The 26160-nt window shown below is 39.0% G+C and overlaps 1 protein-coding gene across 2 annotated transcripts in view; it reads right to left on the bottom strand.

Moving 5' to 3' along the window:
* The window catches only part of NOC3L (NOC3 like DNA replication regulator), a 45352-nt gene extending 28676 nt beyond the window's left edge, over window positions 1–16676 (bottom strand). For both annotated transcript variants that reach the window (XM_082854132.1, XM_082854131.1), the window contains exons 1-10: window positions 16575–16676; window positions 15378–15585; window positions 13805–13937; window positions 12896–13053; window positions 12260–12313; window positions 9938–10068; window positions 6830–6991; window positions 5981–6074; window positions 3471–3646; window positions 2936–3064 (exon numbers count right to left, since the gene is read on the bottom strand). In XM_082854132.1, the coding sequence (XP_082710258.1) occupies window positions 2936–3064; window positions 3471–3646; window positions 5981–6074; window positions 6830–6991; window positions 9938–10068; window positions 12260–12313; window positions 12896–13053; window positions 13805–13937; window positions 15378–15585; window positions 16575–16583 (1254 nt within the window). In that variant the 5' untranslated portion in view covers window positions 16584–16676. The remainder of the gene's footprint in view (window positions 1–2935; window positions 3065–3470; window positions 3647–5980; window positions 6075–6829; window positions 6992–9937; window positions 10069–12259; window positions 12314–12895; window positions 13054–13804; window positions 13938–15377; window positions 15586–16574) is intronic.
* Window positions 16677–26160: the final 9484 nt, after the last annotated feature.

The raw sequence follows: 26160 nt of genomic DNA, 5'->3' as shown, positions 1-26160 counted from the left end.
AGCATGTAATGAAAACAAGGAAGAACTAAAAGCATAAACACTGAACCTGAAGTCACTCTAGGTCTCAGAAAGATTTGAGTATTTTGTAGGTATTCTATGTGCTCATAAAATATCACCCACAAATGAAAAATAACTCCAAATCAAAGAATGCGGCACATGGTCAACTAATCTTTGGTAAGGGAACCAAGAATACACAATAAGGAAAGAATAGTCTCTTCAATAAATGGTGTTAGGCAAATTGGATATCCACATACAGAAGAATGAAACTGGACCCTTATCTTACCAGTCACAAACATTAATTCAAAATGGATTAAAGACTTAAATATAAGACCTGACACCATAAAACTCCTAGAAGAGAAAACATAGGGACAAAGCTCCTTGACATTGGTCTGAGCATTAATTTTCTAGATATGACACCAAAAGCAAAAACAAACAAGTGAGACTACAGTAAACTAAAAACCTTCCATACGCAAAGGAAACCATCAACAAGATGCAAAGGCAACCTATGGAATGGCAGAAAATATCTGCAAATCATGTATGTGATAAGGGGTAATATCCAAAATACTAAAGAACTCAAACAACTCACAGCAAAAAACAACCTGATTTGAAAAAGAACAAGGGATCTAAAAACACATTTTTTCCAAAGAAGACAAACAACAAATGACCAACAGGTAAATGAAAAGATGCTCAACAGCACTAATCATCATGGGCATGCAAACCATAACCACAGTGAGATACCACCTCACACCTATCAGAATGGCTATTATGAAAAAGACAAGAAATAACAAGTGTTAGTGAGGTTGTGAAGAAAAGGGAACCCTTGTACACTCTTGGTGGGAATGTAAATTGACACAGCCATTATGGAACAGTATGGAGGCTCCCCCAAAAATTAAAAATACAATTATCATATGATCCAGCAATCCCCCTTCTGAGTATATATCCAAAGGAAATGAAATCAGTATCTCAAAGAGATATCTGCACACCCATTTTCATTGCAGCACTGTTCACAAAAGCCAAGCTATGGAGCCAATCTACGTGCCCGCCGGAATAAAGCAAATGTGGGATATACATACAACGGAATGTTATTCAGCTTTAAAAAGAGGGTCCTGTCATCTTTGATAACATGGATGAACCTGCAGGACATCATGCTAAGTGAAATGAGCCAGACACAGAAAGATCAATACTGTATGATCTCAAAAAGTCACACCCACAGAACCAGAGAGTAGAATGGTGCTTGCCAGGGAATGGAGGAAATGAGGAAATCCTGGTCAAAGGATACAAACTTTCAGTTATAAGGTGAATAAGTTCTGGGTAATAATACTGTATCATAGACCTGAAATTTGCTAAGAGAGTAGATCTTAAGTATTCTCACCACACAAAAAAGGTAACTATGAGAGGTGATGGATGTGTTAATTAACTTGATTGCAGTAATCATTTCACAGTGTATACATAGATTAAATCATCACATTGTATACCTTAAAAAAATCACATTACTATACAAAGTATATATATACCAAGAAAGTAAAGAAAGCACTTTATATTCTAGCATCATTAAAATGAAAGTGTTTCCCTATGACCAATTTCATGTTCAAGCCTTATTCCCTGATTACTCTAAAATTCTGAGTAATATTTAAGCTGAATATTTGTAATGTTAGCAGTTCAACTAAAGTTATCAGCTATAAGGGATGAAAAGAATTTGACGGCAAAGGAAGAAGACTTCAAAATTAGGAAATAAAACAGTAAAAAAAAAAATCAGCTTAACAATCAAAACTATATGACTAAAAATTAATGAAAATATCTAAGACCCAAATGAAGAAAACTATAAAACTTCACTTAAGAACATAAAAGAAAATGGCAAGATACTTGATATTCTTGAATATAAAAAAATCAGTTCTGTAAAATAAGTAATTAAAATGTAAAATTTCTATAAAGCAAAAAGACAACACAAAATTAAAGGACAGAGCAACAAATAAATATTTGCAACTTATATAACAGAGACTTAATATCCTTACTATGTAACTTAAGGTCAACAAACACACAGAGCTTTTGTTTCTTTTGTTCACTACTTTATCCCCAGGACCTAGAACAGTGCCCAGTACATGGCTCATATTTATAATATATGCACATTTTAAAAATTATTACATGTCTTTAAGAAAGTCAAATACCTGAGGAGAAAAACTGGCAAACAATACAAACAGGCAAAAAATTCAAATGACTAATAAATGTATGAAAGTAAAACCTCACTAATAAAAATGTGTAAACAAAATAATATACATTAATTTATGTAATTTTTTACCTATCAGACTAACACAGATTAAAGAGTAAAAATATTCAACACTGGATAGGTTGTGGGGAAATGACACTCCTATCACTAGCGGGAACACAAGTGATCAAATGTTTTTGGAGGCCAATTTGGCATTAGCTCTCAAATATTTAAATGTGTATACTGTTGGATCCAGTATCCACACTTTAGAAATTTAACTCACAGAATACTCACACAAGTGTGAAAAAATAATGTGGCCCAAACATTCTTCTCCATGCTGACTGTAACAGCAAAAATGTAGAAACAACTCAGCGATCCATCAAGTAGGGACTATGTATTATTCACATAATGGAATACTACAGCAGACTTGTTAAAAAGAATGGGATGGATAGCCCTATACATTAGTCCACAATACATTAAATGAAAACAGCTCCAGAACAGTTTCCAAAGTATAAACCTATTTTTTTTATTTTAAAATACAAAGTATGTCTCTATCTGCATACAAAAACATCTAGAAGGATACACGCCGAACTGTTATGACTGGTTACTTCTGGGGAGCACTTTCACTTTATACTTTACACATCTATAAAAAATAAATTCCTCATAACAACTGAAAATTAACTTCGTAATTTAAAAACAAACACAATATAAAGTGAGAAAAAAAAGGCTTACCTCTGGCCTAACTTCATAATTTCTGCCTTTCACAAAACCAGAAATCACTTTAATTACACCGAGTGATGCTTGGCCTAATTTATCTTGTTTAAAGAGTTTCTTTACTGCTTCACAACACATTTCAGATATCTGAAAAATAAAATGTTACACTAAACCAGTGTTTGTCAGCCTCAGCAGTACTGACATTTGGGGCCAGATAATCCATTGTTGTGGGGCCCTGTCCTGTGCATTGGAGGATGCTTAGAAGCCTCCCTGACCTTTATCCGCCAGAAGCCAGCAGCAACAATCCTCCATCACCATAGTCATGACAATGAAAATGTGTGCAGACACAGCCTGAAGAGGAGGGCAAAACCACCTCCTATTCAGAACCACTTCACCAAGCTTACATTCAAACAATTTTCTTGAAGAGACAGTATTTAACAAAGGACCCAATTTTAGCGAAAAATAATAGCACCAAAAGAATTTTGGGAGGAAAAAAAATAATCACATCATCTATGATTTTCTGTTAAGGACAACAGCAACAAAAGCAACCCACCAATTTTGACATGTCATTCATGAGAGGGACAATCAGTACAATGATGTTGTTGTGAAAGTTGAAATGAGGCAGGGCCACCAGCAGCTCACACAGGCTCTTCACAGCCACCTCTGCCAGTCCCTTGTAGGCCTTTAAGGAAACCACGTTACTTTTCTTCAGCTTCCTTTGCTTCCAGTCTAATCAAGAGATAACTGTAGTTACTTTATTCATTGGCTAAAATTTCAATTAGTTTGTTTTACAGTAATAAGCAGTAATATGAAAAATCAACACACCATGTGACTTCTTAAGTATGAGCTGGCTACACTCAGACACAAGTACAGATGTTACCGTTAAATTTGCCTACCATGATCCTTCTCTACACTTAGACACAAGTACAGATGTTACCGTTAAATTTGCCTACCATTATCCTTGTCTACACTTTGACACAAGTACAGATGTTACCATTAAATCTGCCTACCATCATCCTTGTCTACACTTTGACACAAGTACAGATGTTACCATTAAATCTGCCTACCATCATCCTTGTCTACACTTTGACACAAGTACAGATGTTACCATTAAATCTGCCTAACATCATCCACCCTCTGACTAACCACAATTACAAGAACCTTGGCTTTCCATAAGCATCATTTCCCCTGGCTTCTTGCTGATGCTCACTGCGGTATCTTTACCCAGGAGGTCCAAAAAAGTTTAATTTCTCCTTCAAAATAATTAATGATTCACAGTACCTCTTTTCTAGAAACTTCTACATACATATTCTGTTACTGTAACACAGTATCTTGAATATGAGGATATGAAAATACGCTGATTTTTTTTCTAGAGTAGGTTCAAGACCTCCTCCTACATCATACACAACCAGAGATGTGAAAGACAATACAGAAGACAGTGCCTTGGCTTCATTTTATTTTATTTTATTTTATTATTTATTTTGGTTTTTTGGCTGTGCCACGCAGCATGCGGGATCTTAGTTCCCCAACCAGGGATAGAACCCATGTCCCCTGCAGTGGAAGCATGGAGTCCTAACCACTGGACAGCCAGGGAATTCCCTAGTGCCTGTTTTAAACTTGCTTCTCATATATGTGATTTTTCCTCAGACTGTATTCACCGCAAGTAAGAATGATACCATCTATTTACTTAAAACTGACAAGACTTCATAATGGATGGGTGAATGGATACACAAAATGTAGTGTACACATACAATGGGATATTATTCAGCCTTAAAAAGGGAAGATAATATTGACACATGCTACAGCAAGGATGAATTTTGAAGACATTCTAATAGATAGGTAGATCAAGTAGGTAAATAAATAAATGCTAGTATGTAGGTTCCAGTCGGGATGCCAGAGTACAGAAGCAATGCCCATGCCACCCATCCCACCTCCATGTCATTACTGGGCCGACAGATTAAGTAGCTCTGCTGCAGCTGAGCTAGCAGCTGGGTGATCCTTAGACCCAGCACTGAGTAAAGGAGCCCAAGTGAGTCAGGTGAAAGCACCTCGCCTTGGCAATGAAATCTCTTCCCCATTCATGCCTGAATGTCTCCCATGTCCTTCCTCTTCTGAACGAAGAGAAAGAGAACAGGGTTTGATAGAAGAGTTTATCATCCCGATAATGTTAAGTCCATTTTCAAGGCACTCACTACAACCAGTTCACATTATCTTTCTCCCCCCAGTTCACTCACTACAACCAGTTCACATTATCTTTCTACCCCCTTCAAATAAAAACCAGTAGAATATACATGTCAGTGCTACTCTCTCGCTTTGTCCCAGCCTACCCTTCCCCCTCCCCTTGTCCTCAAGTCCACTGTCTATGTCTGTGTCTTTATTCCTGTCCTGCCTTTAAGTTCATCTACCAAATGCAAAATAGATAGCTAGTGGGAAGCAGCTGCATGGCACAGGGAGATCAGGTCGGTCCTTTGCAACCATCTAGAGGGGTGGGATTAAGGAGGGTGGGAGGGAGACACAAGAGGGAGGGGATATGGGGGTATACGTATGCATAAAGATGATTCACTTTATTATATAGCAGAAACTAACACAACACTATAAAGCAATTATACTCCAATAAAGATGTAGAAAAAAAACCCTCAAAAAAAACCAGCAGAATAAATTCCAGCCATTCATGAATTCAAGAAACATACAACTACTTACTAGGTAAAGAACTGCAGCAACAATAATACTAATACTGATAGCTGATAAAGCACAGTGCCTAGTATAGGCACTATAATTCTACTTTATATCTATAAATTAATTCACCACTCACAACAATCCTGTGAGGTAAAGTACTATCCTTATTCCCATTTTATAGACAGGAAAAACTGAGGCACAGAGAGATTAAGTCCTTTGCCCACCACATAGGTGGTGAACCAGAATTTGAACCCAGGAAGTCTGACTCTATAGACTCTGCTCCTGACCATACACTATATGACTCTAAACACACAGGACAGAACATAGAATTCACATTCCTGATCAAAGCTAAGTGTGTTACATACTTTTAAGATATTTTTAATATACCTTTAACTATTTGCTCCAGATTTTCCAAGTAAAATTTATATTGGCTAACCAGGCCTTCTTCAAATTCTCTTAACTTCTGGGTTTCTTTGCGGATCTAAAAAGACCAAAAAAGACTATTTTCTTAAATCAAAATACTGAAATCCATTTTTAAATTACCACAAAATATGAGTGTCCCCGCTATTTCTCCCATCTCTAGTTATGCAAAATTTTCAGCTTATTTTGTGTAGTAATTATATCCAGCATTACTATTTACAATAGCCAGGACATGGAAGCAACCTAAGTGTCCATCAACAGATGAATGGATAAAGATGTGGCACATATATACAATGGAATATTATTCAGCCATAAAAAGAAACAAAGTTGAGTTATTTGTAGTGAGGTGGATGGACCCAGAGTCTGTCATACAGAGTGAAGTAAATCAGAAAGAGAAAAACAAATACCATATGCTAACACAAATATATGGAATCTAAAAAAAAAAGGTTCTGATGAACCTAGGGGCAGGACAGGAATAAAGACGCAGATGTAGAGAATGGACTTGAGGACACAGGGAGGGGGAAGGGTAAGCTGGGATGAAGTGAGAGAGTAGCATTGACATATACACACTACCAAATGTAAAACAGATAGGTAGTGGGAAGCAGCCGCATAGCACAGGGAGGTCAGCTCAGTGCTTTGTGACCACCTAGAGGGGTGGGATAGGGAGGGTGGGAGGAAGACACAAAAGGGAGGAGATATAGGGATATATGTATGCATATAGCTGATTCATTCTGTTATACAGCAAAAACTAACACAACATTGTAAAGCAATTATACTCCAATAAAGATGTTAAAAAAAAATTATATCCAGCATTACCTTGGTAGATTTTTCTGCCTCTGTTAGGGGTCGTATTTTATAAGAAGGAGTAATGTCTTTAAATAACTCCATCAGAGAAACTATCACCAGCTTTCGAACAGTAACAGCCACGTCAGGATCCTGTTCCATCAGCATGGAACGTAATTCTTTCAATTTTTTAATCTGTTAAAGAAATACCTTATATGGCTAGAGAAATGGCAAGACAATTATAAACAAAAGACAACAGCCTCACATCTGGCACAATAAGTGGAATTCACACAATGGCTCACAGTCTAGTACAGCCACACACAACTACAGACACTGCTCACATTTACAAAAGATATATCACTAAAGCTGTAAGTTCATCATATTTTTGTTAAATAAGCAGTTAGAAAAAATATAATTTAAAAAGTATAAATTTATTAATCTATTTTTTAGAAATTCTTTTTTTATTAGGTTTTCTATTTATGATGCTACTTTTTTTTTTTTTTTTTTTTTTTTTGCGATACGCAGGCCTCTCACTGTTGTGGCCTCTCCTGTTGTGGAGGCTCCGGACGCTCAGGTTCAGCGGCCATGGCTCACAGGCCTAGCCGCTCCGTGGCATGTGGGATCCTCCTGGACCGGGGCACAAACCCGCGCCCCCTGCATCGGCAGGCAGACTCTCAACCACTGCACCACCAGGGAAGCCCGATGCTACTTTTTTTAATTGAAGTATAGTTGATTTACAATGTTTCAAGTGTACAGCAAAGTGATTCAGTTTTATATATATATAAAAACATATATTATTTTTCACATTCTTTTTCATTATAGGTTATTACAAGATACACAGTTCCCTGTGCTATATAGGTCCTTGTTGTTTACCTACTTTATATACCGTAATCTATACCTGTTAATTCCAAATTCCTAATTTATCTCTCCCCTGCCCCATCCCCCTTTGGTAACCGTAAGTTTGTTTTCTATGACTGAGTCTACTTCTATTTTTAAAATAAGGTCATTTGTATCATTTTTTTAGATTCCACACATAAGTGATATCATATATTTGTCTTTCTCTGTCTGACTTACTTCACTTAGTCTGATAATCTCTAGGTCCATCCATGTTGCTGCAAATGGCACTGGGTTTTCCTAAAACATGTGTGTCCTATTTCCCTAAAAACACTTTTTGAAATATATTAAAATGTTACATACATCAATCAAGTATATTAATCACCTATACATGAACTAATCAGGAATTAAATATAATGTATCCACATTTAGTTTCAACAAGATCATAGAAAGATCATTTGTATTATGTGATGAAGAAGTGAAAAGCTGATTTCAACAAATGTGCTTGACTGGATGAACTACCACTGCCTGCTGGAGTGCTCTGCTATCTTGAGAATGCACTGGTTGGTCAAAAATGTTTGCCATATAGTGGTGAGAGGACAAATATGCCACCACCTATTTGCAACCCTAACTTGTATGAAATGAGCATGAGGATCCAGAGTTAGAAGACCTGGGTTCCAATCTAGTAGCTATTAAAATATGAAACAACTTGAATTTGTAAGCCTTAATTTTTCAACTGTAAAATGAGATCAATAGCTCTTGTCTCTATGGTTTTATACTGATTATATGAGATCATACTGGTGAGAAATATTCCAAATTCCCCTCCCCAATTCTGCTCCAGACCTTTCCCCTCACTTTATTAGAAAAGGACAAGTACTACAGCAAAGCATACCCATATGAATTTTTTTTCTATAAATGTAAATAATCTATTTTATCATTCAATAAACAAATACTCATCACAGTAGGATGCTGGGGACACCAAGCTAAAAAGAATAGTACCCCTTAAATGACTTCATGTATATTTTATCATTTAATCCTCACAACAGTTTTAAAATAGGTACCATCTGGATTTCCCTGGCAGTCCAGTGGTTAAGACTCCACACTTGCACTGCAGGGGCACAGGTTCAATCCCTGGTTGGGGAACTAAGATCCCACATGCTGCGTAGCGCAGCCAAAAAACAAAAAAGTACCATCCTCTTTTTAGAGATGAAGAAAATGAGCTTGGGTAAAACGACTTTCCCAAAGTCTAACAGATAGTACTTAAAAGAGCCAAGGGGCTTCCCTGGTGGCGCAGTGGTTGAGAGTCTGCCTGCTGATGCAGGGGACACAGGTTCGTGCCCCAGTCTGGGAAGATCCCACATGCCGCAGAGCAGCTAGGCCCGTGAGCCATGGCTGCTGAGCCTGCAGGTCCAGAGCCTGTGCTCCGCAACAGGAGAGGCCACAACAGTGAGAGGCCCGCGTACCGCCAAAAAAAAAGAGCCAAGACTGAACCTCAGGTTTCTTGAGCCCACATGTTATAACTATCACCACCTTTACCCCCATGCCCATGGCTCACTGATAATGCATTGTAACTCTTCAGTCTACTTTATTTAAAACAGATAGACTTTTTCCGGACTTCCCTGGTGGCGCAGTGGTTAAGAATCCGCCTGCCAATGCAGGGGACACGGGTTCAAGCCCTGGTCTGGGAAGATCCCACGTGCCACGGAGCTACTGAGCCCACGTACCACAACTACTGAAGCCCGCGCGTGTAGAGCCCGTGCTCCACAACAAGAGAAGCCACCGTAATGAGAAGCCTGCACACCGCAATGAAGAGTAGTCCCCACTCGCTGCAGCTAGAGAAAGCCCACGCACAGCAACGAAGACCCAATGCAGCCAAAAATAAATAAGTAAGTAAATAAATTTAAAGAAAAAAATTTTTCCACTTACAATTATTCCTGAACTAATCTCACTGGCTTTTGTGTACCACCTTCCTTAATAACTCTGCAGATCAGTCAAGCAACTTGCAAGTTGGTTCCTCCTCCCTAGTACTGTTAATTTTTACACTTAACCACTTTTAGAGTTACAACATTAAGTCCAATATCTTCATTTAGAGATGAAGAAAGTAAGACTCAGAATGTTTAAGTAACTTTTCTAAGACTACAGATTTGGATTAGGCTAAGGTCCTGTGTACTCTTATTCTAACTCAGTTACTACATTTTGTTAATGCTCTTACTTTCTGTGTGTGCATACAGCTAACAAAAGAATATTAAAAGATTAGACTGTTACACCATATAATATGAAGAGCCTAAGGAAATTAATTATACTTACATTACTTTCTGGATCTGATAATATGGCAGATGCCAAGGCTGCGATACGCATTTTCTTCTCCTGTAGTTTCTTCTTCCTCTCTATTAAATGTTCTTCTAATGTCAGCTCTTTAATGGGTTCTTCAATGATCTCTGAAACAGATTAGGTTTCCCCTCTTAAACATGTCTTTATTATTTACAAGTATCCAAGAACCTTAATTAATAAAATAATTTTCTTGTAGTAACAAATAATCGGGACTTCCCTGGTGGTGCTGCGGTTAAGAACCCGCCTGCCAATGCCGGGGACACGGGTTCGAGCCCTGATCTGGGAAGATCCCACGTGCTGCAGAGCAATAAGTCCATGCACCACAACTACTGAGCCTGTGCTCTAGAACCCAAGAGCCACAACTACTGAGCCCACGTGATGCAACTACTGAGCCCACGTGCCTAGAGTCTGTGCTCCGCAACAAGACAAGCCACCGCAATGAGAAGCCCGTGCACCACAACGAAGAGTAGGTCCCGCTCCATGCAACTAGAGAAAGCCCGTGCGCAGCAACGAAGACCCAACACAGCCAAAAATAATAAATAAAATAAATAAATTTATAAAAAACAAATAATCATGATAGCTAACTTTTATCAAGCACTTGCCATGGGCCAAGATTACTACATATCACCCTCTCAACAATCACATGAGGCAAGTACTATCATTAACCCAATTCTGTAGATACACTGAGGCAAAGAGAAAGTAACTTGCCTAAGCTCATATCCCTGGCAGAAATGGGATTCAAACCCAGGCAGTCTGACTTAAGAGTTCACATTTTTAACTACTGTGCTAATAAACCCACAATAATTCATACTAATTAAGGGAAAGAGCAATCTCATTTAGTTTTTTTAAAAGTACATGCTCCTTTGTTTTCAACTCTACAGTCCTTTGAGCTACACAAAATAGATCCACCTTAAGAAATTCACAGGGAATTAGATTTAATAAACACACAAGCATAATCTGTAATGAGCTGATGAAGGATGCCTAAAAACAGTTAACAGTTGTCCTGTAATCTCATTTACACTCATATGGTTTGCTAAGAGAAAGTAAAATTTAACCAGCTTGTTGTATCACAAATTCCAAACCAATATAGTTTCAAACAATAAAATACGTTCAGGGCTTCCCTGGTGGAGCAGTGGTTAAGAATCTGCCTGTCAATGCAGAGGACATGGGTTCAAGGCCTGGTCCAGGAAGATCCCACATGCTGCGGAGCAACTAAGTCCGTGTGCCACAACTACTGAGCCTGTGCTCTAGAGCCTGAGAGCCACAACTACTGAAGCCCGCATGCCTAGAGCCCATGCTCTGCAACAAGAGAAACCACCGCAGTGAGAAGCCGGTGCACCGCAATGAAGAGTAGCCCCTGCTCGCCACAACTAGAGAAAGCCCACATGCAGCAATGAAGACCCAACGCAGCCAAAAATATACAAATTAAATAAATAAATTTATTTTAAACAATAAATAAAATACGTTCTTTCAGTTTAACTTTGATTAGAACTGTTCTAGCTCTTAGAACCCACATTTAGTTATGTAAAGCAGACATACATAAAGTATAATTGCTCTAAGAAAGAACCAAAATAATTTTGTAACACAGAATCGTTTTTACAATTTAAGCTAAAAAGTGAACAGTTATTTGTAGGCAGGTCCTTCTTTACAATTAAAAAGAATTCAAAACAGTAACAATTTATAAGATTCTTCAGGCATACCTAGACATCACAAACATAACTGAATAAAATTTTCCATAATAAAAGCAACAAAGAATCAAATTACAGGGCTTCCCTGGTGGTGCAGTGGTTGAGAATCCACCTGCCAATGCAGGGGACACGTGTTCGAACCCTGGTCCGGAAAGATCCCACATGCTGCGGAGCAACTAAGGCCGTGCACCACAGCTACTGAGTCTGCACTCTAGAGCCCATGAGCCACAACTACTGAGCCCACATGCCACAACTACTGAAGCCTGTGCGCCTAGAGCCCATGCTCCACAATGAGAAGCCACTGCAATGAGAAGCCCACGCACCACAACAAAGAGTAGCCCCCACTCGCCACAACTAGAGAAAACCCATGTGCAGCAACAAAGACCCAACACAGCCAAAATTAAATAAATAAATAATTTTTTTTTTTTTTAAAGACTCAAGTTACACAAAGTAAGACTTTCAAAATGTGGGAAAATGTTCGAAATGAGCTTGAAATGACCAGTACTCCAAAATGCACATTCCAGATTTTATGTAAAATTAATTCACTATTAAGTAAAAAAATGTAATTCTCAATTAACAATTTAATAACTAGAAAGATGCATCCCATTACCTTCTTCAGGTTCCATCTCTTCTTGATCCTCTTCATCTTGGTTACTGTCAATAACTATATGGAAAATATGCATATTAAAAATGTGATAATATACATAAGTGGTAAAACCACAAGGAAAACCAGGGAAGTGATTACCATGAAACTCAGGAAAATAGTTACTTTTGTCAGGAGGGAGCAATTAGTGATTTAGGGGAGTATAGGGAAGTTTCTGGGTGCTGGCAGTACTTCCTTCTTGCCCAGATGGTAGTTTTATGGGTATGCTTTTGGTGATAAACCACATACCTTCACATCTTTGATTTCTAGACTTTTGTGTGTGTTTTATTTCACAAAAAATACATGTAAGGAAAAAAGGCTAAAAAAGGATGACTAATATGCTCTAATTTTAGAAACAACAGAATGAAATACTCTGAAAAGAATCACCTTAACCTTGTGGCTTCAGCTGTACTCATAGTACAATGGGCACCTGAGATAACCATCTGTATTTCCGGCCAAAATCATCAAGTTTGCTCTATGACTAACTGTAGCTATCCCCTTTTGTAAATATGGGTAAAAGTTAAAATAAATTTTGAATGAAAAAATTTTGAACGTGATTATTAGTAAGGAACTAAAATTTTAACTAATACATGGGCTGATCACCTGGTTTCTCTCTCGCCTGTGGGATTATACCACTTTTATCTTTAATAGGAAGTAAGTGAATCAGTTCCTTCTCTGGTGCAGTTTGCAGAGTTCTTGGTATTTTTTCATATTTATCTATAACATGCTCATGCTTCCGCTTCCTGGCGTGAACAGGCTCACTACAGGAAAAAAAAATTTAGTTTTAATATATTTAAAAAAGAACCTAGAGACCTATCATTTTAAAAGCACAGAAAAATAAACCACTAACCAAACCTTTAATAGGCATATAGATATTAGCATCTAGACCAGGCATTTGTACAGTAAATGAATAAATGAATTGTATGGCCAAGCATAAAGACCCAAACTATGGCTACACTTAGTTTTCCCTTTAGAGGCAAAATAAGGTGAAAGTTACAGCAGATTTTTCTTTGAAGAATATTCCACAGAGCCAAGGGTGACATCATGCTATTTTACTTTCCCCAAAACAGTCACAACATAGCATGGACTTCCGACTTAGAAGTATCTAAGTTTAAATTTCAGATCCACTACTTGTGACAATGGGAAAGCATTAGTTTCCTCTCTGTAAAAGGGAATAATATGTACCTAATAGGGTAACAAGGACTGAGGCATGTGTAACATGGCCATAAAGAACTCAGGACTGCTCTGCCTCAAACAAAGAACAGCATACTTCACCCATTCACTCCACTTCACTATTCAAACTCAAAAGAAATAAAGATATACACTAAATAAAATCAGCTTGTTTTATTTATGAACTAACCTTATTTAGGAAATACACTGAATAGGGTTTACTCTTTGTAAACACTGTGTTCAGAGATGAGCAGCATCTTGCACTAACCACCTAAGTAAAATTCAGAACCAAGTTTTAGCACTGAAAGGATGTGAATGACTATAATCTAAATGAAGTATTACCTAGAAGAAAGATCTCTCGTTAGAAAAGACGCTCTTTGCCCTAAATCCTTCATTAACTGTAAGTCATCTTCATCCATCATATCTAAGGGAAGGGCTTCCTCCTCTTCTTCCTCTTCCCTCTCAATCCTTTTACCTGTTCCAACAACAACAAGAAATCAGAAACAAGTATTAGAAATGTAGAACGCTGCATTTTTGTGTCTATGATAGGAAAAGCATGTGCTTTACTAACACCTTAGCCCAGTGTTTCTAAACGGGAGCACTACTGATACGCTGGGCAGGACAATTCTTTGTTGTACTTGGGTGTCCTGGGCTAGGCAAAATGCCAGCATCTCTGACCCCTGAAATCTAAATGCCAGGAGCGTTCTTAGGTCACTGTAACAACCAAAAAATAAGTCCACACATTCTGCAATGTCCTTCAGAGCATTTGAGATCACCCAGTTCTTAAATGCTGGGTTCCTTAAAATTCTGTTCTAGGTTCTCTTATTTTCATGCTACACAGTCTCCATGGTGATTTTACCCAAGCCTAAGGCTTTGATTACCATCTACATGTTGATAATTCCAAAAACTATTCTCTTCTAACCCAGATCTTTCACTTGAACATTATACTCTTATACCCAACTGCCTGAGAGACTTCATTTAGATGCTCAACATATAAAAATAAAGAAATCTTTTGCTTCTATTTTTAAAATGTAATTACTAACACATCATGCTTTTTAAATTCTTCTGAAATTTACATAGATCTTTAAAAACATCTAACTCAACCAATGCATTTTTGTTTTTTAAACAGATGAAGTACCTGGAGATTAAGTGACGGACTAAGGCCACACTGCTAGTAAGCAACAAAATTAAGAGAAAAGTTTAAGTTTCCTGACTTCCAGTCCCATGACCTTTTATACATCACAATAACGTGTTGCCAAGGGATCAAACTAAATAGGTCAGGATAAGAGAATGAGATGGGCATGGGAAGAATGAATAGTCAGATATAGCCAAATATGAATTCCCTGAAAGTATGAGTAACCCTGTAGAAAAACTGGTCTAACTCAAAATGGTCATATTCCTTACCTGTTTTTTGAGTACTTGGGAATTTTTGAACAGGTTTACAAAAATAACCCTGACAATTACAGCTCAATTTCACTCCAAGTTTCCAAGTGAAAAGAAAGCCAGAAGTTTAGAAAACTAAGTGAAACTTAGCAACACTGTGAAGAATGCACCAGAGAAAAGCAATGTTCTTACCTTAGCTAACTGCCAGTGAACGGAAAAGTGGCAGCACTGGCATGTCCAACAATTATTTACATTTGCTACTCTGAGTCTGTTTTCCCAAGTATGTATTGTATCTTCAGATCTGCTTTCTAGACAAACTGAAAGGCGAGTCTAGCTCTTTCTAACTGTGAATATTGTACTGAAATGTTTTCTCATACTAATTGTGATAAAGCATATAGGACTACGATCCTTACCTACTCTTAGGAAGACCTGAGAACAAGAAGAGTGATTACTAGAAAGCAAAGTTATTCCATGAAGAACATTTTAAAACAAATCGATGGAAACTGGAACACATGAATGTTTTCACAATTACCTGGTCGTTTTTCCTTTGGGTCCTCCAATGGAATAGGTTTCTTAGACACAGCATCTTTTACAGCTTGTCTTAGTTTCCTCTGTTCTTTTCGGTACTTCTTGAGAGTGCTTTGTTGTTTAAATTGTTTGTTTTTTAGCTTGTTTTCAAGTTTGACTTTACTAGTTTTTAGCAACTTCCGAAAGCTTGGGACCTGTTTTTTATTTCTTCTCTAGAAAACAACAACAGAAGAAGCACTGCATATCCAGAAATTTAAATTATTTTTAAAATCAGGTTAAAGAGAATTGATTATAAAATTTCATTAGCCCAATTCCACAATTTTAATGTCTCACAGCCATGGGTCTTGGATATAAAAGCTAAAACCACACTATGGCATTAATCCTACAGAATGGCACTAGATCATCAGTTATTCAACAGGAGGGTCTTCCTGTGACCAGAATCCACAGATGCTCAAAGGAGTCTAAGACTCCAAAAAAGGTGAAGAACCACTAAGCTAGTGGTAAACGGTTATTCAAGGCTAGCTTAACGCCTGTAGTTTGGCATAATAAGAGCAAAATGCTGGCTGTATTTCACAATAACTGACGTTTACATATCGCTTTACTTGTTTACAAAGTGCTCTAACATATTACCTCCAACAGCCTAGTCAAGTAGCGACAGCTGTTATCCTCATATTACTGGAGAAGCTACGGCTTAAAGAGTTTATGTGATTTGTCAAAGACCCTTAAACTAAGGAAAGCAACTGAATTCGGGTATGTGGATTACAACTCTCTTGCTGGTGACCTCTCAGAAATTACTCGCTTTTCTATCTCCTACCCTTTAGGGAGAAAAAAAACGGACTTATTTCAGGTCCCACAACTCATAAGCTCATTGAAGGCAGGACCCTGCTTCTCATCTGTGAAATAACGGGTTCAGAAGATGGTCTTGTAGAACCCTTCAAATCTGACATCCTATGTATGAACTCAAGACTCCGTGCTAGTCTCACTGCGGTCCCTTGAAGCCAAGCGCGCACAGCGGGCGATGAAAAAGGAGCCAGGTCTAAGGGCGGGGACGCTGACAGCACTTAGAGCCAGGAGGGACCCCCTAATCTAGGCCACCGCCCCCCATACAAGGGCGAGAACCGCCGAAAGGCTGCACCAGGGAGCGACTCTGTGAGCCAAAGGGGCCATAAGCCGCGGGGACCGGGCTTCTAAGGACACTTACCGCCTTCATCCTTAAATCTGCAGGGGAACCCAGGCCCGACCAATTCACCAGGGGCAGGGGTAATCCGGGAATTCCGAAGAAGAAACACACGTGCGAAACCAGCGTCACTGCTCTAGCCGGAAAGGGCTCTTAGCCACTTCCCACCCTCCGCCGCCGGAAATGGGGGCGGGACTTCCGTAGACAGGAGCGGGCGCGCGCCCTTTCGCGGTAACGTTCTCGCGTCCCTGGGTCGGCGGCGGCGCGGCGTGCACGCGCGTGAGCACACACGGAACCGGGAATCGCCAAAGGTGAATGGTCCTAGGGTGGGGTTCACCTCACAGGGTCTTTGAATCTTTGACTCTTGCTCTGTTTCTTTGAAATTCTTAAGGAAATCGGGCTTCTCCCCTCAGAACGAAAGGACCTGTTTTTTTCAATCCCTGCCTTCATTTTGTACGTCTCCTCATGTTTAGCTTGTTGTAGGATGTAGCTCGTCTCATCTTTCTTTTATAGATGCTGAGTTTTGTAGTCAGCTTTCCTCCCGTAAAGTCGTGAGGACAGAGAAGAGCTTATTCCTTTCGTGTAGTACCCGCCCCTCGCCTGGCCCTCGACAAGCTCTCTGGGCGCGTTTGTGGAACGGCTAATGATTTCTCATGACCTTTAGGCACTCAAAAGTCTATGATTCTTTTTTTTTTTCATTAAATTTTTTTATTTTGAGACAATTGTAAATTTCCATGCAGTTATAAAATATAATAGAGATCCCATATATCCTTTAGCCAGTTCCTCCCAAAGGTAACATCTTGCAAAGCTATGATATAACAACCAGGATATTGAAAAGTCCATGATTCTTAATGTTTTATTTTGAAACACTTTTTGCCTTAATTTTAACCACTGTCTGATTAAGAGTTATACCAGTGAGATTCATCTGCATTTCAGTATCTTACAACTATTACTTTTCTGTAAATTATACTGTCTGCTTAGTAATTCCACCAGTCATGAGTTTTAACAGGACGATTTAGACATTGCAAGAATAAGAGTATGTTTTTCAAAATGATTGTCTCTCAAAGACTTTTTTTCATGAATAAATTTTAAAATTCCACTTAAGATTTTTTTTTTTTAAGTCTGTGATTCTGAGCACATCCCTGACAGAGTCTGGCCTAGCAGTCCTGAGCCAGAGGGGAAAAGCCAGCAGAGGCTCCAAAGAATCTGACCTCCCTAGTGGGTGTTAATCTTATAGAGACTGAGAGGAAACCTGCCAATTTCTGGATCCCCCTTCAAAGATCAAGAATCCCATTCTATCCAGAACTCTTCTTACCCTCCCTTCCAACTTCCCCAATTTCCCCATTGCTCTGTCTTCTTTACACACACTCTCAGAAACAGCAGAACCTATCCCACTGGAATATTACTTCATCAAGCAAATTGAGAACATTATCCTGTACTCTTCCCAAGTGGCTGAATTCCTTCCCAAACATAACAGCTTATCTGTGGTCACTCCCATCCTTTCAGCCTTCCGTCCAGTCTCTCCAAGGATGAGGCATCCCCATTTCCGTTCAAAACCAATTTCTCCCAGCTTCATCGAACTCCATGTAGCGCTAATTATCCCTTTTCTCCTGTATTCTTTCTCTCCCTAATGGATCTTTACCCTTGGCCAATAAATACACTGAAATCTCTTCCATCCTTAATTTTTTTCCTAATGACTCCATCTCCTTTTAATTTCATTATTATTTTCCTCCTTCCCTGTTTGTCTTTACTTAGAAAAAAACAAAAACTGCAAAAACTAGTTTTATCTCCACTTCCTCTTCTCTGTTATCACAGCCCAAGCCTGTACTAGCCTTTTTAAGAATTAAGTTATACTCTTGGCCCGTTTTAAGTTTATAATCAACCAAAAATCTTTGGATCATTTTTAAACAGTTGTTGCCAAGCTAAATCTCTCCCACCTTGATTTTGAGCAATCTGTTATTTAAACGCAAACTTAACAAATGGAAGTTTACATGATTTCTACTAATGTAATCTTCTGGTTTCTCAGTTATGTCGTCCCCAGCTTTGTGTCATTTCCCATTCACTCAAATCACTGCTAAGCTCAGTTTGGGCTCTAGATCCTCTTGGATCTTCCATAGCTTTCCTGGACACTTGAGCTAAGAGGGGGTCACTGGACTACCCCAAAGTAGCTTCACAGGTATCGTACCCAGAGTTTCCTGTGAGCCCTTTTGAAACTCTGCCCATAACATTCCACTGAAACTGCTCTCATTAAGATCACCAAGAACCTCCAAGTTGTTGTGAAATTTTTTTAAGTATGCACAGAATTACATCATTTTTTTCTCTTTTTTTAACTTTATTAGATCTTTCTGCTGCATTTTTCCTTTCTCACATTAGAATTTTGACTCCCTTGGCTCCCTTAACAGCCTCTTCCCCAGGTTCTCCTCCTACTTCCATTCTTTCTTCCTCCTGCCTCTTCAATGTAGATGACTCTCAGGGTTCCACTGTTGGCCCACTTTTTTTTTTTATCTCAGACACAATTATTAAGTTTTTTTAAAATTTATTTATTTTTGGCTGCGTTGGAACTTCGTTGCTGCACGCGGGCTTTCTCTAGCCGCAGCGAGCGGGGGCTACTCTTCGTTGCAGTGCGCGGGCTTCTCATTGCGGTGGCTTCTCTTATTGAGGAGTACGGGCTCTAGGTGTGTGGGCTTCAGTAGTTGTGGCTCACGGGCTCAGCAGTTGTGGCTCATGGTCTCTAGAGTGCAGGCTCAGTAGTTGTGGTGCACGGGCTTAGTTGCTCCATGGCATGTGGGATCTTCCCAGACTAGGGCTTGAACCCATGTCCCCTGCATTGGCAGGAGGATTCTTTACCACTGCACCACCAGGGAAGTACCAGGCCCACTTTTCTACTTCTCTTTATGTACTACTTGCTCTTCTGGTGTGATCTCATCCATCTACCTAATGCAAAGAGATTCCTAAATCTTTCATCCGGTCCATATCTCTCCCTCAAGCTTCAGTCATGTAACCACCTACCTCCTGGACATCTCCAGAAGATAACCATGGACCTTCAGATCACATGTTCAAAATGAAACTATATTTTTCACTTGTACCTCTTCCAACGTTGCCTATTTCATTCATTTACCCACAGCCAGAATCCTGATATTCCAGAGATCTTTAGAAATAAGCCAGGGATTTCTCGGCCATTCACCATATTACAGTTCTGTTTTCTATAAACAAACTGGTTTGAAAACTGTCACTAAGTGGGCAAAGTACAATAAGGCTTCAGAGTTTCCTGTCCCACAAGATAATGTATATGTTATAAGAAGGGACCTTGAAGAAACTAAAAGCATGTAATATGTTCAAAGTAGATGCTTCGTATTTCCTTATGAAAAATTACTAAAGGTACCAGATTATAATTATAAGTCTCCAAAATCCCAGCATCAAGAATTTGAAAATATACATGTCATTCCTCTACCTTCGTCAATGCTAAAATATAGTTGAGGAATATATATATATAGTTGAGAAAGATAATTATGCATGACCAAATAGAGATTAATAAGAGATTGCACGGGTGCTAAAAAAAGAAAAACGATAAAAGAAAGCTGCTTTGGAGGAAAGGACAGAGCAATGTATATTTAAGTGGACCCTTGTAGAAATGACAAAGTTCAGGTAGGTGGGATAATATTTTCTAAGTTCAGATAGTGCAAATAATTTATATTGTGTGTCATCAGAAAATTAGGCTAAAATAGCTAATAACCATAATTAGAACTAATGATTAATTATTCAATTTAAAATTAACCAAAAACCTAAATAATAACAAAAAATAATAACGTAGCAGATGTTGTTGTTGTCATCCCATTGACATCCTCTCAGCACTTCCTCCATACATGCCGGAAAGAAGTCCTCTTCAAGGGCTTGCAACTTTTCACCTGGGTTTTTCTCAACCCCTGCAGGACAGGACAGAAGTGCCAAGGAATTTTCACCCCTGAGAGCAGCCTTCAACCAATGACAAATGGAAGCTGAAGGATATATACATATACCACCTGTGGCAGGCTGGAAAATGTCCTCTGAAGACATCAGGCCCTGAAACTGTTGAATTTTATGTTGTAGAGCCAAAGGTATGATTAAGGATCTTGGGATGGGGAGATGATTCTTGAGTGTCCAGGTGGGCCCTAAATGCAATCACATGTATTCTTACGGGCTAGGCAGAGAGAGATTTCACACAGAAGAGGAGGAGACGTTGCCACAGAGGCAGAGAGTGTAGTGATGTAGCAACAAGTCAAGGAATGCCAGCAGCCATCAGAAGGGGGAAGAGGCAAGGAGCAGATTCTCCCCTAGAGCCTCTAGAGGGAGGGTGACCCTGCTGACTGCATGATTCCAGGGATACTGATTTCGGACTTCTGACCCCTAGACCTGTGAGAGAATAAGTTTCTGTTGTTTTCAGCCACCAAATTTGTGATTTGTTACAGCGGCCATAGAACACTAATATACCAACATTTATACTAATAAGTATACCAATGTCCTCACTCCTGAGAAGCAGGACAACTCTGAGGCATCTTCCACATTGTCTCCAGGAGTCTACAGAAGGGCTGAGCCCCACCTGCAGAGGTAACTTACCCATCAGCCCACTCTGTTACTGGCCTTCTCTCCCCAGTCTCACTTCCCCACTCTCCTATCAGTGGTTCCAGGTCTCTCCTTCAAGATAAACCACATACTCTCAAATCCTTGTGTATTAGTTTCCTGGAGCTGCTGTAACAAAGTACCATAAATTGTGTGGCTTAAAACAACAGAAGTTTATTCTCTCACAGTTCTGGAGGCCAGAAGTTGGAAATACAGTAAAGGTGTTAGTGCGATTGGTTCCTCTTCAGGGCTCTGAGGAAAAGTCTCTTCCATGCATCTCTCCTAGCTTCTGGTGATGGCTGACGACCCATGGCATTCTTTGGTTTGTAAATGCATCACTCCAGTCTCTGCCTCCATCTTTACATAGCATTCTCCCTGTGTCTCTGTGTCTTCACGTGGCCGTTTTCCCCTCATATAAGAACACTGGTTATATTGGATCAAGAACCCACTCTGATGACCATATCACAACTTTAATTACATGTGCAAAGACCCTATTTCCAAATAAGGTCACATTTATAGGTACCAGGGATGCGAATTTTAATGTCTTTTATGGGGCACACAATTCAACTCATAACACCTTGACTCAGGGTCAGATTCGGGGACCCCCAACCTAAGACAATTATCACTTATGAAGCACTTCTTATATTTCCCTAAATATAATTATCTTACTTTATCCTCAATAATCTTATGAGATAAATATTGGCTCCATTTTAAAGTTAATAAATCTGAGGATTAGATACTATAGTGTAGTCAAGTCATTGTTACATCAGGTGAGAAGTGTAATAAGATGCCAGTCCCACCAGTGGGAGTGGTTTTCAGCAAAAGAGATCAAATACCTTAAGCTTTTTTTCTCTAATCTGCAATAATATAGATGAGGAAACAATTAAAGAGGGATTTTCCTAGGGCTGTGATATGTGTTCTTTTCTATTTAAGACTTTTGTTGATAAACTTCCAAGACCTGACATTTCCTCTTTCTTTACTTGCATTGGCTGTTCAGAGCCACTCTTTATTTATTCATTGCTTTCAAAAATCTGTGGGGAAGGGGAAGTAGTTTCCATGCACAAAGTCATGTCCAGTTTCTGATACTCCCTTTGGCAGCAATAGTTGCTCACTCTCCTCTCTGTACCAGACTCTGCTAGGAGCTCTCTGTAAAACAATATTCTGTAAAACAAGGACACATTGTCTCAGCCTCTGTGCTAAAGCTGCTGGGAAGTATTCTAGCAGGGAAGAGACTATAGAATGAAACTAACATCTAAGGTATCCTGTATATCATTTTCACACCTCTCACAATGCTACCCCTGCCTATTGTAATATTTTCTACTCCATCTATCACCAAAGATCAAGTCCTTCCCCTGGTCACAAGTCTGAAAATACTTCCACTTATGGGCATATCCACATACACTCCGAAGACCTGTTTAGGTGGCATTTATGCTTCTGATTGCTTTCCTTCATTTTCCAAGCTGACACTGCTGATTATAATTAAAATCCTCTCGGGTAAATAAATGGATACATAACTGAACTAAGTGGATATTTATGAATAGATTGATGAGAGGTCTGGATGATCCAAAATATCTCCTCCAACATCTGTCACATTAGAAAGAAGATAAAGATCTGACCCTGAGCAATCCCTCTCTTGGGCCCATTAGGAGCAAAATGACTTTTTAATATTCTATTTAGGACTTTTTAATATTCAGAAAAAGGGGAATGGGTGGCTTCTGGAGGTGGCAAAAATGGGAAGTGGAGGAGGGGAAAGAGGTAAGTGAAAGAGGCTCCAAAACAGCTAGGTTTTAGACATAAGATGTGTGTATGTCATAACATGATGATAATTTCAGTAGGCGTATGAGTTATCTATTTCTGCTTAACAAATTACCCTAAAAGTTAACAACTTAAAACAATAATAAACATTTATTATTTCACATAGTGTCTGTCGGTCTGGAGTTTAGGAGTGGTTTATCAGGATGGTTCTGGTTCTGGAAGTTGCAATCTAGCTGTTGGTCAAGGCTGCAGCCGTATGAAGACTTTACTGAGGCTCAAGGATTAACTTCTAAGATGGCTCACTCATATGGCTCTTGGCAAGAAGCATCAGTTCCTTACTGGCTGTTGGCAGCAAGCTTCAGTTTCTCACTACCATAGGGCTGCTTGAATGTCTTCATGACACAGCAACTGGCTTCCCCCAGAGCAAGTTATCCAAGAGAGAGCAAGAGGAAAACTCTGCCTTTTTAAGATCTAGTCTTGGAAGTCATCACTTCCACTGTTCAGTTTATTAAATGTGAGTCACTTAATTCAGACCACTCCTAATGATAGGGGAGTTAGAGTTCACTTTTTTCTTTTTTTTTGGCTGCGCTGTTTGTCTTGTGGGATCTTAGTTCCCCGACCAGGGATTGAACCTATGCCCTCAGCAGTGAAAGCGTGGATTTCTAACCACTGGACTGCCAGGGAATTCCCAGAGTTCACTTTTTTGAAGAGAAAATATCAAAATATTCGTGGACATATTTCAAAAACATTAGTTTTGGGTTCAGTGAACGTTTATTGAGCATCTTTACTGGGACCTGAGTAGGCACTTGAATTCAAACACAAGTTATTATCACCAAAGAATAAAGAAATCAGAATTTTTATATAGATAGACAAGAGACAATTTTAGGATACAGGACATTACATGACTATGATAGGTTTAAAGCTGAATGGACATGTAGGTGAGATTTAAATCATGGACAGGATGAGGGACTGATTTTTCTACTGGGCAGACAATAAAGGTTATTTTGTAACCTGTAACCTGTGTAACTGCCCATGCATAAAACCTTGTGGGACCCGAACTGAGAACTAAATACCAAAGTACAAAAGTAGTAACATATTCCATCTTTTAACCCCAGACACTTAGGTCATTACTTTGTATCTACAAATAATCAATTAATATTTACTGTTTTTTTGGATTAAATTTAACTGATGGATTAAGATGAATTCTAGGTATAAATTTATATACCCCATTTGCTTGTTGTAGATTTTGATTACTGTAGCTCTTCTGGATGTTTTCTGTTACTTATTTCTTTGACATGGTCAGCTCTTTTCTCTAGAATTTAGTGCAGTCACAGGGGCACAAACTAGAGGCTCATGGGCTAGACTCTGCCAGAGGAATAGTTTTGTTTGGTTAAAATTGTGTATGTTTGTGTGATATTTTTCACTGATTTTTTAATGCCTTTAGGTGGGGCGTACACTCATTATTCAGTCTCGGTTCCCGCACAGGCCCCACTACTTCCTGTTGTCTGATATCCATCAGCCTTACTGGCCCCTAAAGACGCTTGAAATGTGAGACCCATGCATCTAGATTTTAAATCTCAGGATGGCACTGCATAATATTAGTTCAGCCTATTCTTTTTTTTTTTTTTGAATTTTTAAATTTTATTTTATTTATTTTTTATACAGCAGGTTCTTATTAGTTATCTATTTTATACATGTTAGTGTATATATGTCAATCCCAATCTCCCAATTCATCACACCACCACCCACCCCCCCGCCACTATCCCCTGTTGGTGTCCATACGTTTGTTCTCTACATCTGTGTCTCTATGTCTGACCTGCAAACCAGTTCATCTGTATCATTTTTCTAGGTTCCACATATGTGCATTAATATACAATATTTATTTTTCTCTTCCTGACTTACTTCACTCTTTATGACAGTCTCTAGACCCATCCACGTCTCTACAAATGAACCAATTTTGTTCCTTTTTATGGCTGAGTAATATTCCATTGTATATATATGCCACATCTTCTTTATCCATTCATCTGTCGATGGGCATTTAAGTTCCTTCCATGACCTGGCTATTGTAAATAGTGCTGCAATGAACATTGGGGTGCATGTGTCTTTTTGAATTATGGTTTTCTCTGGGTATATGCCCAGTAGTGAGATTGCTGGGTCATATGGCAATTCTATTTTTAGTTTTTTAAGGAACCTCCATACTGTTCTCCATAGTGACTGTATCAATTTACATTCCCACCAACAGTGCAAGAGGGTTCCCTTTTCTCCACACCCTCTCCAGCATTTGTTGTTTGTAGATTTTCTGATGATGCCCTTTCTAACTGTTGTGAGGTGATACCTCATGGTAGTTTTGATTTGCATTTCTCTAATAATTAGTGATGTTGAGCAGCTTTTCATGTGCTTCTTGGCCATCTGTATGTCTTCTTTGGAGAAATGTCTATTTAAGTCTTCTGCCCATTTTTTGTTTTTTTTTTGTGGTAAGCAGGCCTCTCATTGTTGTGGCCTCTTCCGTTGCGGAGCACAGGCTCCGGATGCGCAGGCTCAGCGGCCATGGCTCATGGGCCCAGCCGCTCCACGGCATGTGAGATCTTCCTGGACCAGGGCACAAACCCGTGTCCCCTGCATCGGCAGGCGGACTCTCAACCACTGCGCCACCAGGGAAGCCCCTGCCCATTTTTTGATTAGATTATTTGTTTTTCTAATATTGAGCTGCATGAGCTCTTTATATATTTTGGAGATTAATCCTTTGTCTGTTGATTCATTTGCAAATATTTTCTCCCATTCTGAGGGTTGTCTTTTCGTCTTGTTTGTAGTTTCCTTTGCTTTGCAAAAGCTTTTAAGTTTCATTAGGTCTCATTTATTTATTTATTTTATTTCCATTACTCCACGAGGTGGATCAAAAAAGATCTTGCTGTGATTTATGTCAAACGGTGTTCTTCCTATGTTTTCTTCTAAGAGTTTTATAGTGTCTGGTCTTACATTTAGGTCTCTAATCCATTTTGAGTTTATTTTTGTGTATGGTGTTAGGGAGTGTTCTAATTTCATTCTTTTACATGTAGCTGTCCAGTTTTGCCAGCACCACTTATTGAAGAGGCTGTCTTTTCTCCACTGTGTATCCTTGCCTCCTTTGTCATAGATTAGTTGACCATAGGTGCGTGGGTTTACCTCTGGGCTTTCTATCCTGTTCCATTGATCTATATTTCTGTTTTTGTGCCAGTACCATATTGTCTTGATTACTGTAGCTTTGTAGTATAGTCTGAAG

The sequence above is a fragment of the Leucopleurus acutus genome, assembly GCF_964270905.1.
Source record: "Leucopleurus acutus genome assembly, chromosome: 14".
Classification (NCBI taxonomy): domain Eukaryota; kingdom Metazoa; phylum Chordata; class Mammalia; order Artiodactyla; family Delphinidae; genus Leucopleurus; species Leucopleurus acutus.
Note: the sequence above shows the minus strand (reverse complement) of the source record. Positions and strands in the feature narration are given on the sequence as shown.